The following is a 12,662-nucleotide window of genomic DNA, read 5'->3' as shown; positions in this document are numbered from 1 at the left end:
TTACATCATGGTTTCACTGAAATAACTGACATTTTGAAAGTCATGTGATGGTCTGCCTCGGGGGTTTTCAAACTTTGTAATGCCACAGACCCCAAAATATGATGCAAGAGTTCCCTTTTTATTTATTTTATATAATCTTTTATTTTATTTTTTATTCATTTAATCGTATTATATAGTTATACATTTGATTATATAAAATAAATAAATCAAAGTTCTAAAAAAACACAAAAGGAATATTTATAAACATATATTTAAATATAAATACACATTTTTTCTCTACATTTTTCCACAGACCCCCCTAGCATTCGGTAGCCCTAGCCCAGTATTGACAATAACCGTGATATTCAAAACATGAAAAATTGATATTGTGTTAATTAAGGGTGTGACAATATATTGTGACATGTAAATAATCCAGCGGCAGTATCTGGTTGACATCCCAAAGTAAAATAGGTGGCGGTATTTCACCTTAAAGTGCTAAAGAGGATCTTTTCGTCGACTGAGAAACCAAAGACTGTTAGTGAGTTTTTTAAATGAGCGTAAGAACAACCCCCCTCCTTCACAGCTCATTTCGAGGGAATGCCTCCCAAAACTCGTGCACGAGTATTGGAACACGAGTGTTTGTTTACCACTGGCATTCGCTGTGTCGTGTTAGTGGATTCATTATGTCGGACTCACCGCAGGTAACTCATAATCTGCAGTTGTTACTCCTGTCTCCTGACAAAAACATTGCATGCGGCGCCTGTAGAGTGTGGAAAGTTACTTGAGCGCGTAGCCGCGCACGTCTCTCACAAGGAACGTGTGATTGACAAGCGAGAGGGCCAATTCCCACACGTCTTTCACAAGGAACGTCATGGCAGTGATTGACAAGCCAGAGGGCCAATCGTTTACGCAACGATCGCGTAAACGATTGGCTGATGTTTTAAGGCCCTACCTCGTGCACAGATGATGTATATTAATATTATTCCTTTCAGTGCACCTAATAAATAGTCTTTTATCAGTTAGTAAAGACAGTTTCAAGTAATATTGCAAAATTGTATAAAACAAAACATCCTCTTTAGCACCTTTAACGCTGCCATCTGACATAAAACTAAAACATAAAAGATGCAGCGCGCGCAGCTGCTACTGCCATGCAAAATCATGTTGTCTGATAAGACGGAGGAGATACTCTACATAGCAGAGCATGTGAGCGAAAATGTTTTTAGTTTCATATTTATCTTTAAATATTATAATGTTATTTTTTTTAATTTCGTCCATGTTGATTATGAAAAGTGAACAGCACGAGTAAGATAGGATAGCTACATCATAAGATGCGCAATATATCGGGAGAGATGGAGTGGGTCAGACATGATTTTGACCACTTCATTAAGTTTTGTTTTGTAGAAAGCCTTTCGTTAAAGTGATTTTCATTTTGTATAAATTGTATCTTAATTTTAATCAATGTTTCATCAACCAATTGCCTGGATTTAATACATAAGAAGCAAATAAATAGACAGTATAATGGAGGCGCCGGCGCGATCATTTGCATTGCACTGGAACTGAACTTAAGTGTAGTTGTTGTATGCAGTGGTGTGATTCATTGGCTTAAAGGTTTCTATAGATATCACAATATATCGATATTGTGAATTCTTTTGACCACGATAACTATGGTGTGAAAAATCTGATATCATGACAGCCCTATTTTACATATTTTATAATATAAAATCTAATATAATATTTATTTTTTTATATAAATACACAAGTTTTCTCTACAATTTCCACAGACCCCATAGCATTCCCTTGAGTGAAGGGAAAAAATGGATTGCCACATTTTAAATTATACATTTTACTATTTGATATTCTGTTGATATTTCTGTCAAGTTTTCCAGGCTACTGCTGGTATGTCCTTGAGCTCCGCTGAATTTGTGTTATGTCATCTTTGTCTCTTTCAGGATACAGACAGAAAAGCAACCACATAGAATTAATTACAAATCTTTTTTTTACAAAAATCTGGTTACTTTTTGATCTGCTTCATAGCCTAGATTGGAATAAAGACAATTTTTATATTTTGTGAATGGCAACAAAACAGTGTTACCAATCACATTATATGGTTCTAACTTAAGTTCTTAATAAAAGAGTTTACAGTAGTGGCCATCATAGCGAGTTGGGTTGGCAGCTGTATTAATGAGCATGTCTGATGTGAGAGAGAATTCATATGTGATGGTCATTGACGATCATAACGGATTTCTGGTATAGCTTTGATTTAACTTCCTGTGTCATTTGTGTTTTCAGAGAGAGATGTACCAGCGTGTGTTCCAGAAACCCGCCGATCGCCACTCTGATTTCTCACGCCTGGCCCGTGTCCTGACAGGCAACACCATCGCTCTGGTGCTGGGGGGCGGAGGAGCCAGGTACTCACTTGTTACAACTTTTAAAAAACTGTAAAAGAGGAGAAAAACACCTCCACTGTTTTGAATGCATTTCCACACTCCCACTCTTGTTGACACTACTGTGGCATTTTCCTTTAAAAGCTCTTTACCACCCCCTCTCAGTCTTTGTTTGACCTCTTGCCTCTGTTGCTCTCTTTCTGTCAATTTAATTTTTTCTGACAGCCTCTGTTTGTCTATTCTGTCTTTTACGTGGTTGGCAGGAGGTGTTTAAAGGTTGGTTGCTATTTTCTCCCTTGATTTCTGTGTGTAGTAATAACCTGTGTGAATTCTGTGTTCAGTGTTAAATCTGCCTAGTCTCCTTTAGGGTAGGACAGCCATATTTGGGCATCCTCATTTTTTTGGACAGATAGAGCAGAACCAAAGAGAAAGGTTATGTATTGATTGGCCTCATATTACGGGGTTTATTTGCCCCCCTCATCCCTCTCTTCCTTTTTTCAGGGGTTGTTCTCAGGTGGGCATCATTCGAGCACTGAGTGAAGCGGGAATCCCTATTGATCTGGTGGGCGGCACCTCTATTGGTTCCATGATGGGCGCGCTGTATGCAGAGGACCGCAGTTACAGCAGGATGAAGATCAGAGCCAGAGAGTGGGCCATGGTGAGAGACCACTGTAATGCTAAACACTCAAAAATCTGTGCTACTTTAAAATGCACCACAGGGCTCATCAAAACAATATTAACCAAGTACACTGAACCCTTTCCTATATTTTTTCTTTTCCATCCTTTTTTCCTGTTCTCTTTCCTTTTACCTTTTCATATTTTTTTCCTTTTTCTTCTAATTTCTTTTCTCAAAATTCATTCCTATTTTTTTGTTATTTTTTCATATTAATTTCTCCTTTTAAATTTTTCATGTTTTATTTCATTTTTCCTTTCCCGTTTCTTTTTCTTTTTCGATTCGTTTTCATTTCTTTTTCCTATTCCTTTTCTCGTTCCCTTTCCTTTGTTTTTTTTCCCCCTTCTTATCCCTTTTCATTTTCATGTCTGTTCCTTTATTTTTCTTCCATTGGATCTAATTAAAGTGACATTTAAATTGGACACCAAAATCTAACTTTGTTCCCCTTTCCTCCTCTGCAGGAAATGACATCAGTGTTTAAGAAAGTGCTAGACCTGACCTACCCTGTCACTTCTATGTTTTCCGGAGCTTCGTTTAACTCTAGCATTAATGGTGTCTTCAAGGACAAACAGATAGAGGTAGGAAACTGGTTCTTTTTTTGGCCCAAAGAATCCTTCACGGGATCACAATCTGCCAAATTCAGCAGCCTAAATGTGTTTGGCTTGTTTACAGGATCTCTGGATCCCATATTTCAACATCACCACGGACATCACCGCCTCCACTATGAGAGTGCACACTGACGGTAGGTACTGTCACATACTCCACTTGCGTTTATGAGCCTTTCCTTAACCAGGATAAATGTCTGATGCTTCCTGTCCCTCCATCTCAGGCTCCCTGTGGAGGTATGTGCGTTCCAGCATGTCTCTTTCTGGTTATCTGCCACCACTGTGTGATCCAAAAGATGGTCACCTGCTCATGGACGGAGGCTACATCAACAACCTGCCAGGTGTGTAGTAGGACATTAGCTTCCTGCAGTAAAACCTCTTTAGGTCTTGACGGTGAAATCCCAAAATGCCATGACAGTCACAATTTTTCAAGGATGCAAAGCTACTAAAATAGTTCAACAATGCTAGACTTTTAACTGTTTGGCATAAAGTCTGGACCACTTTGTGGCTTATTCTGGCCAAAAACCGCCTACTTAGACAGGAAAGATCCTGTCTGGGGGAGGGTTCTGGAATAGTCAAAACCCCAATAATATAACTTTCATAAAACTAGCTATTTTTGTGTGCAATTTGCATCCAACATTCAGTGAATTGACTGTGGGCAGACTGTGAGTGTGCTGTCTATGGCTGAGACTACTACATTTTTATCAGATCTGAAGGATTTGGCAATTTTGGTCTTGTTAACGATAGTGGTTAATTGTTGGTGAGGGTGTTGTCTTCTGTCCTTATTTCAGCGGATGTGGCACGCTCCATGGGTGCCAAGGTGGTTATTGCCATTGATGTGGGAAGCCAAGATGAAACCAACCTCACTAACTACGGGGACGCCCTTTCTGGCTGGTGGCTGCTATGGAAACGGCTCAACCCACTGGCTGAGAAAGTCAAGGTGAGGGAGACATTAGCCAAGTGCAGTGTTTACTTAATTGGTTGTGTTTTCTAAGGCAAGCGTGACTATTAATATAACTCATACTTGTTAAAGGGATAGTTCACCCAAAAATGAAAATTATCCCATGATTTACTCACTTTCAAGCCATTCTAGGTGTATATCTTCTTTCAGACAGATGCAATCAGAGTTATATTAAAGAAATATTCTGGCTCTTCCAAGTTTTATAATTTTAGTGAATTAGGTGTTGTATTTTGAAGCCCAGAAAGTGCATCCATCCATCACAAAAGTAATCCATACGGCTCCAGGGGGTTAATAAAGGCTTTCTGAAGTGAAGTGATGGGCAAAAGTGTAACTTCTGACATGATGTATGATGTAGGATGTAGGAGTAACGTAAGCTTAGACGCCTCTCACTGTTCAAACAAATAGCAACAAGCTTCTCTTCTCTTATATCGAAATCCTCTGACATTTCTCTTTAAAAATTCTCGTTTTAGACTTATAATTTGTGACCGGTGTTTTGTTTGTGTCGGGTCAGAGATAACTCTTTCGCCCGTACCGCGAAACTGCCGAAAGCTTGTTTTATAGTATATAAAGTTTTAAAAATTTATATTTTTCTTACAAAAACTTGTTGCTTCACGTCATAAGGCCTCTATTAATCCCCTGAAGCTGTGTATTACTTTTATGATGGATGGAAGCACTTTTTTGGGCTATAAAATCTCGCCCCCCATTCACTACCATTATAAAGCTTGGAAGAGCCAAGATATTTTATAATATAACTCTGACTGTGTTCGTCTGAAAGAAGAAAGACATATACACCTAGGATGGCTTGAGGGGTGAGTAAATCATTTTTTGGTGAACTATACCTTCAAGGTCTGGACACATTTACTGCTGTTCTGCAAAAAAACAGTCATTTCAATAGCAATCCATGTGAATGACAACAGGAAGCTGCTTGGTTTGAAAGTAACTGAGCTGTGCATCATATCACTACACTAGTGACAATAGACAAATGGACCTTTTTTGGCAGAAAAGTGAAATTTCGCTTATGTGACCTTACTTTAAGTGTCAACTGTTGCGATTATTAAACCCGCACCATCAAAAGAATGAAACTGCAACTTGTGTAAATTGTATGCTATCACATTAAGCAATTGAATTAATTAAAAAAAAAAAATTTACCAGACAGATGATAAAACGAGCAAAAATATGCCATAGCTTTGCATTATTGGGGGAACCTGAGCCATATTAACTATCAACCACATAAAATACCCCAGCAACTGCAACAAGCTAAAAAAAAAACACAGAACACATTAGCAACCACACAGCAATGTCATGGAAACCTACCGGAACACCCAAGCAAAAAAAAAGAAAAGTAAAATCTAGTTTCTTTAGTAAAGTTGTTATGGATTTGGAATTTTGAGTGTGTGACAATTTCAGGTGTTGAACATGACTGAGATCCAGGCCCGGCTGGCTTATGTGTGCTCAGTGAGACAGCTTGAATCTGTTAAAAACAGCGACTACTGTGAATATATCAGACCTCCCATCGACAGATACCGCACACTCGAGTTCGGCAAGTTCGATGAAATCAGCGTGAGTTTTATTTTTACTTTTTTACCATCTAAATATTCAGTCTTTCTCCTGCACTTATACTTTTTGGGTTTGTGTGTGTGGCTGTGTGCACATATAGGAAGTGGGGTACCAGCATGGGAAGACAGTGTTTGATGTGTGGTGCAGGAGTGGTGTGGTAGAAAAGATGATGAAGGACAGACATCAGGAAGAATTCCACAAAACGCAGAGCAACAGTGTAAACCATAGATCACCTTAAAGATTTTTAGATGTAATTTGTGTTCAAACATTTCCTCACTTCAATTTGTTGTTCTGCAGGTGGTTACCTGTCCCAATGCTTCCTTCACTGATCTGGCTGAGATCGTCTCACGGATTGAGCCAGTCAAACCAGCTCATGTGGATGGTAAATCAATGCTACACCTCTTGTAAATTTACCTTTTAAAAGAACATTTGGCAGTCTTTCTCAGGGATTTTTGGCTTCAGTTCCCAGCATATTGATCTTTCTTTGGCTGCTTTTTAGTTGGATGTCATTTAGTGTTGTGTGATTTGTGTACAAACCTCATTAGGCTAATGGGTCGAAAATATCGCCATCTCTCCCTCAGATGAATCTGACTATCACACGGACTATGAAGAGGAAATGGCAGAGAGCGCTCTGTCAGACATGGAGCTTTACAACCAATACAGTGAGCACACAGAGGAGGAATTGACCGCAGACACTGTAAGTCTTGCATACACACACAGATTTAAAGGGTCATTCAACTTTTGTAGCAGTTTATTCTTGTCCTTCATGTCAACTTTTTCTTGCACCATCAGTTCTAATTTAAGTGTACATGATCATTTTTCTCCCTTACAATAAGTTGTGAAGCTGTGGTTCTTAAAGGGTTAGTTCACCCCAAAATGAAATTTCAGTCACTAATTACTCACCCTCATGTCATTCCAAACCTGTAAGACTTCCCTTCATCTCGGAACACAAATGAAGATCTTTTTGATGACAGAATGCTGTCGGATATCCTTCCATTGACTGCCTTCGCAACTGAAACTTTGACGCTTCATAAAGAGTTTGGGAAATTAATCCATATGAATCAAGTAGTTTAGTCGCCTGATCGCTTGTTTTGATGAACAGATTTCATATAGGCTTTTACTCGCATATAAACATTGTTCAGCGAACATAAACAGAAGCTCAACCTAACTTTAATGACGCACAAGAACAACCCTCTTCCGGAAGCTCAAACTTGCTGTGTAACACGAGAATGAACCTCATTGGTTATGCAGCACATTTGAGCTTCCCGGAAGAGGTTACGAAAGTCTTGCGAGTTTGGAATGACAGTAAATAATGACAGAATTTTCATTTTGGGGTGAACTATCCCTTTAAGCAGAACAAGACACCATTATTTAATTTATACATTTATGCTTATACATCATGTTATTTACTTTAGATCTAATGTAAGTTTTAATGTAAGTTAGTTTCTTGAACCACAGTAAAATTTCTACCAGTTCTCTGACCCTTACAACCAAACTTCTACTGTACCTTTAAGACGTTATAATGTAAATATTTAAGACGTTATAATGTAAATATGGTGATGACTGTATTTTAATGTATGCATGCTTGTGATGTCACCATCACCACCAATCACATGACAATTTATGAATTACTTGTTTTTGCTTCATGTCCAAAAGATTTCTATTTCAAATACATGCAACTTTCTGTGCATTTAATAATAATAATAATAATTATATATATATATATGTATATGTGTATGTGTATGTATATGTATATATATATATATATGTGTATGTGTGTGTGTGTGTGTGTATATATATATATATATATATATATATATATATATATATATATATATATATATATATATATATATACAGTACAGTCCAGTCCAGTCCAAAAGTTTGGAACCACTAAGATTTTTAATGTTTTTAAAAGAAGTTTCGTCTGCTCACCAAGGCTACATTTATTTAATTAAAAATACAGTAAAAAACAGTAATATTGTGAAATATTATTACAATTATAATAACTGTGTACTATTTAAATATATTTGACAAAGTAATTTATTCCTGTGATGCAAAGCTGAATTTTCAGCATCGTTACTCCAGTCTTCAGTGTCACATGATCCTTCAGAAATCATTCTAATATGCTGATTTGCTGCTCAATAAACATTTATGATTATTTTCAATGTTGAAAACAGTTTTTTTTCAGGATTCCTTGATGAATAGAAAGTTCAAAAGAACAGTATTTATCTGAAATACAAAGCTTCTGTAGCATTATACACTACCGTTCAAAAGTTTGGGGTCAGTAAGAACTTTTATTTTTATTTTTTTGAAAAGAAATTAAATAAATGAATACTTTTATTCAGCAAGGATGCATTAAATCAATCAAAAGTGGCAGTTAAGACATTTATAATGTTACAAAAGATTAGATTTCAGATAAACACTGTTCTTTTGAACTTTCTATTCATCAAACAATCCTGAAAAAAAAATATTGTACACAAATATTTTGTACAATTGTACACATTAAATGTTTCTTGAGCAGCAGATCAGCATATTAGAATGATTTCTGAAGGATCATGTGACACTGAAGACTGGAGTAATGATGCTGAAAATTCAGCTTTGATCACAGGAATAAATTACTTTGTCAAATATATTCAAATAGAAAGCAGTTATTTTAAATTGTAATAATATTTCACAACATTACTGTTTTTTACTATATTTTTAATTAAATAAATTTAGCCTTGGTGAGCAGACGAAACTTCTTTTAAAAACATTAAAAATCTTAGTGGTTTCAAACTTTTGGACTGTACTGTATATATATATATATATATATATTGTGTATATGTTAAGCAGCACAACTGTTTTCAACATTGATAATAATAAGAACTGTTTCTTGAGCACTAGTTGTAATAATATTTTATATATAATATAAAATATATATAATATATATTATATATAATTTTAATATATGTTGTTATAATATATATTATATATAATATTTTAATATTTTTGATAAAATAAACGCAGCCTTGGTGGTGACTACTTTCACAAAGAATTAAAAATGAGAAAAAGCAACAACAACAATAAAAAAGACGTATTGATCCTTATGCCCAGGATGAAGAATTCGAGAGGACCCGCAGACAGCATGTACGTTCTGATGTGGAAAACCTGGGGCCTGTGTCCTCTAAAACGCCACAAACTTCCAGCCCTAACAGCCCTCCCACCCTCCACACCAGAAAAGCACATGGACAGAAAACCCTCCATCCTGACCACTGACCCAGATGTCAATGTACAAACACTGACACTCCTATGATTTGGGGTTTGGCCCTGTCTACACATTCCAGTCACACTCCAACCAAGTACATCCAGACCTTGAGGAACAAAAAAATGAGTATTTTGTGTATTTACACAAGCCTTTCCCCCCTCCTCTTGTGCAAAAAAATCCTAAGAAAACATCTTTTTCTGTACAGTTGCACTGGGTAACACGGCATGGAGTTGAAATGATACGAGTCCTTGCATCTCAGCGGTAACTCAAGACTATCCCAGAGTTTCTGTGAAGTTTCATGCTGACTATGAACTCTTTTGATTGCCAAGTCGTAACTTTAGTCCATCTTAAATGACCAGTTAGTCAATAACGGAAGAAATTCCACGAGTAAGACAATCAGCTACAACATTGCTTTTACAAACAATTAGATTAGATTGCATGTACGGATTCTTTCTACTGTCAATGAAGGTAGCAGAAAACAGTGAAATGATGATTTAGAGAGAAAAAAGAAAATGTAGACTGTAGAGTTCACTATTTATAAGCTCAGATGACTGATGTTGACTTTTTCTTTCATTTAAACCTCTCAAAGACCATTTGACAAGTCAATCTGTCCCACAGCTTGGCTGTTTCATGCAGGTCAGTGACTCCTTGCTGAGGGGTACCTGATCTGTGAACAGTTGAGTGATCGATTTAAACTAACCAGCGTCGTAGATCATACCGAATATGTCTGAGTTAATCATACCTCTAGCTGCATGTGATCAAACACAAGCAAAAAAGCAAGCCTATCAATGCAATATTTTTTATATTTTATGTTTTTGTTGTAAAAAAAATAAATAAATACCTGTGTGATACCTGTAGTGCCTTTTAACCTTTAATAGCAGCCATACAAGACAATGGTAATGGGTAATGAGTCCCAAAATGTATTAACAGTCTAATCATAATGCCAGTATTGATTAATATACATGTATGAGGTAATGTTTGTTTTGATTATGTTGCCATGACTTACATTAAATTGTGGTGAATCTTTTGGAACAATCCTAATGCTCTGTGCCAATAGTTTAGCTTAAATCTGTTGTGTTAAAGCTACAAAGAAAGCACTTTTGTTGTTGAGGGGTCAGTTTGTTTCCAAAGTTAGAAAATCCTCAGTATGGACATCTGAAAATCCAAACGAGAATATGCAATTGTTGGGGAGAATCTGGTGTCATTTTGTAAACGCCTTAAAATGCTGATTTCTAATAAACTGCATTTTGCTTTTGTCTTGAGTTCTAGTGTTCAAGGACTGCTGAAGCTTTTGAAATATTTGTTTATTTGCACATGTTGCATAATGCAGGGAGGCTCACGTTTACACTGTCTGCTGCCCTCCAGGAGCCATGTGTGCCCGGCGGTAATTCTGACGATGAATTATGAGATTCGGCTGTAAGTCCATGGTTTTTCTGCCTAACTAAAACTCCGCCGTCTTCCATCATTGCTCTGTGCCAACTCTGAGCAAAACAGCCTCAGCAGGCCGCTGCACGTGAGATTTAATGCACTCAGACATGTAATGAAGACAAAACACATCCAAATGAGCTTTGTGAAGTGAGAACAAGGAGATAATTGCATATGATGAACGGACGACTTGTGCATCACATGCACTGAGGTGTTGGGTTAGCCAAGTGGTTTGCTAGTTGATAGATATTGGAGAACCTGTTTGTAAGAATTTGTGCCGCGGTGTATATAAAGCTGTATACGATGTGTTTTACTCATTCACAGGATAATTTTCATGGGAAAGGAACCATTTGACCCTATGAAAATTCATTTTCTAATGTTGCATTAATTTTATTATAAAGGTGTGCTATTACTACAATTCAAAAATCAATATTATTATGTAAATTCAATACTATTAATACTTTATAATATTGATCAAAAGATTATTGATTACAAAGGTTTAAATAAATGCTGTTCTTTTGAACATTTATTAAAGAATCTCGAAAAAAAAATATCAGTTTCCACACAAATATTAAGCAGAAATGTGTCTTGAGCAGCAAATCATATTCAAATGATTTCTGCAGTAATGATGCTGAAAATTACATTTCAAAAATAGTAAAATATAAAAGTGTTTTTAAAAATTCTTTTTGATCAAATGCAGCCTTTGTGAGCATAAGAGTCTTAAAAAAAAAAAAAAAATTAAATTTCACCAACCATTAACTTTTGAATTGGATGACATCTAAATTCAGTAAAAGAATTTGAGTTTAAAGCCATGTTTTATTACTTTGCATCCTCTTCTTTTCTTTGTTTCTTCTAGACCTGTTTTCTAGCTCAAAATCACCTGTTCTCCACCTTGTTGTTGTCATGGAGAAATGCTTTCTGGAATGGCAGCGCTGTTGTAGCAGTCTGTTGTTTAAAGATGGTATGATTCATTAAATCCTTTCAGGAAACATGTATTTTTGTCACCTGTGGTCCACTTCTCACCAGGTGTGCTGTAGACAAATGGGATATTATAATGCCTTCCAGAACAGCATGGAAATAATGAATTGATTAATGAGTGAGTCCAAACACCCATTGCAGATTTCTTGGTGAATAAACTTAGCTTCTTTTAGTTTTACATTTCAGTGCATGCTAAATTTTTCATCTTGCTTTCAGTCATATTTTATGATAAATGCTTTAAATTAATTAGACGAGTCTAAATTTTCCTCAAATACTCATTATTTATAATGCAACTCAACAGTCTCAAACTCAGTTCCTGGAGGGCCACAGGCACAGACACAACCGTACTGAGGTGAGCTCCAACCCTCATTAATTAAACTGAACCTGAACAAGCTAATAAAGGTCTTCGGGATTACTAGAAGCTTCCAAGCAGGTTAGTTGGAGCTAAACTCTGTCAGGCGGTGGAACCTCCAGGAACTGAGGGTTCATATACACGACAACGATGTACTAAAAACGGAAAAGTTTTTCATTTGTAGAGAAAAAAATCTCTCTGCATGGCTCTGTCAAAAATGAGAACGACTAAAAACGCTGTATTTTGCTGGCAAGCCATTAGATGGCGATAAAACACAACATGTAATGCGCATGTGCAAGACCTCATCGTTTTCACAGATTCGCGTCTTTGTTTACATGGCGACCATTTTCAAAAACGTGCACTTTGAAACCCGTTTTTAAAAGTTTGCATTTTCAGACCTCTAAACGCCGTTTTCGTGTGAATACACGGCCAAAACACACAAAAAAGTGTTTAGTTTTTAGTTGAAAACAGTGTTGTGGTGTAAACGGCCCCTGAGTTTGA

General features: G+C 36.5%; 1 protein-coding gene across 1 annotated transcript in view; it reads left to right on the top strand.

Annotated features, from left to right (window-relative positions):
• pnpla7a (patatin-like phospholipase domain containing 7a) overlaps positions 1-10,642 on the top strand; it is a 37,038-nt gene extending 26,396 nt beyond the window's left edge. The window contains exons 26-36 of the mRNA XM_067375108.1: positions 2,269-2,387; positions 2,865-3,021; positions 3,498-3,614; positions 3,709-3,778; positions 3,866-3,982; positions 4,433-4,581; positions 6,010-6,162; positions 6,260-6,376; positions 6,457-6,541; positions 6,741-6,856; positions 9,256-10,642. Of these exons, the coding sequence (XP_067231209.1) occupies positions 2,269-2,387; positions 2,865-3,021; positions 3,498-3,614; positions 3,709-3,778; positions 3,866-3,982; positions 4,433-4,581; positions 6,010-6,162; positions 6,260-6,376; positions 6,457-6,541; positions 6,741-6,856; positions 9,256-9,417 (1,362 nt within the window). The 3' untranslated portion in view covers positions 9,418-10,642. The remainder of the gene's footprint in view (positions 1-2,268; positions 2,388-2,864; positions 3,022-3,497; positions 3,615-3,708; positions 3,779-3,865; positions 3,983-4,432; positions 4,582-6,009; positions 6,163-6,259; positions 6,377-6,456; positions 6,542-6,740; positions 6,857-9,255) is intronic.
• The last annotated feature ends 2,020 nt before the right edge of the window (positions 10,643-12,662 follow it).

Source organism: Chanodichthys erythropterus, chromosome 22 (genome assembly GCF_024489055.1).
Source record: "Chanodichthys erythropterus isolate Z2021 chromosome 22, ASM2448905v1, whole genome shotgun sequence".
Taxonomy (NCBI): domain Eukaryota; kingdom Metazoa; phylum Chordata; class Actinopteri; order Cypriniformes; family Xenocyprididae; genus Chanodichthys; species Chanodichthys erythropterus.
Note: the sequence above shows the minus strand (reverse complement) of the source record. Positions and strands in the feature narration are given on the sequence as shown.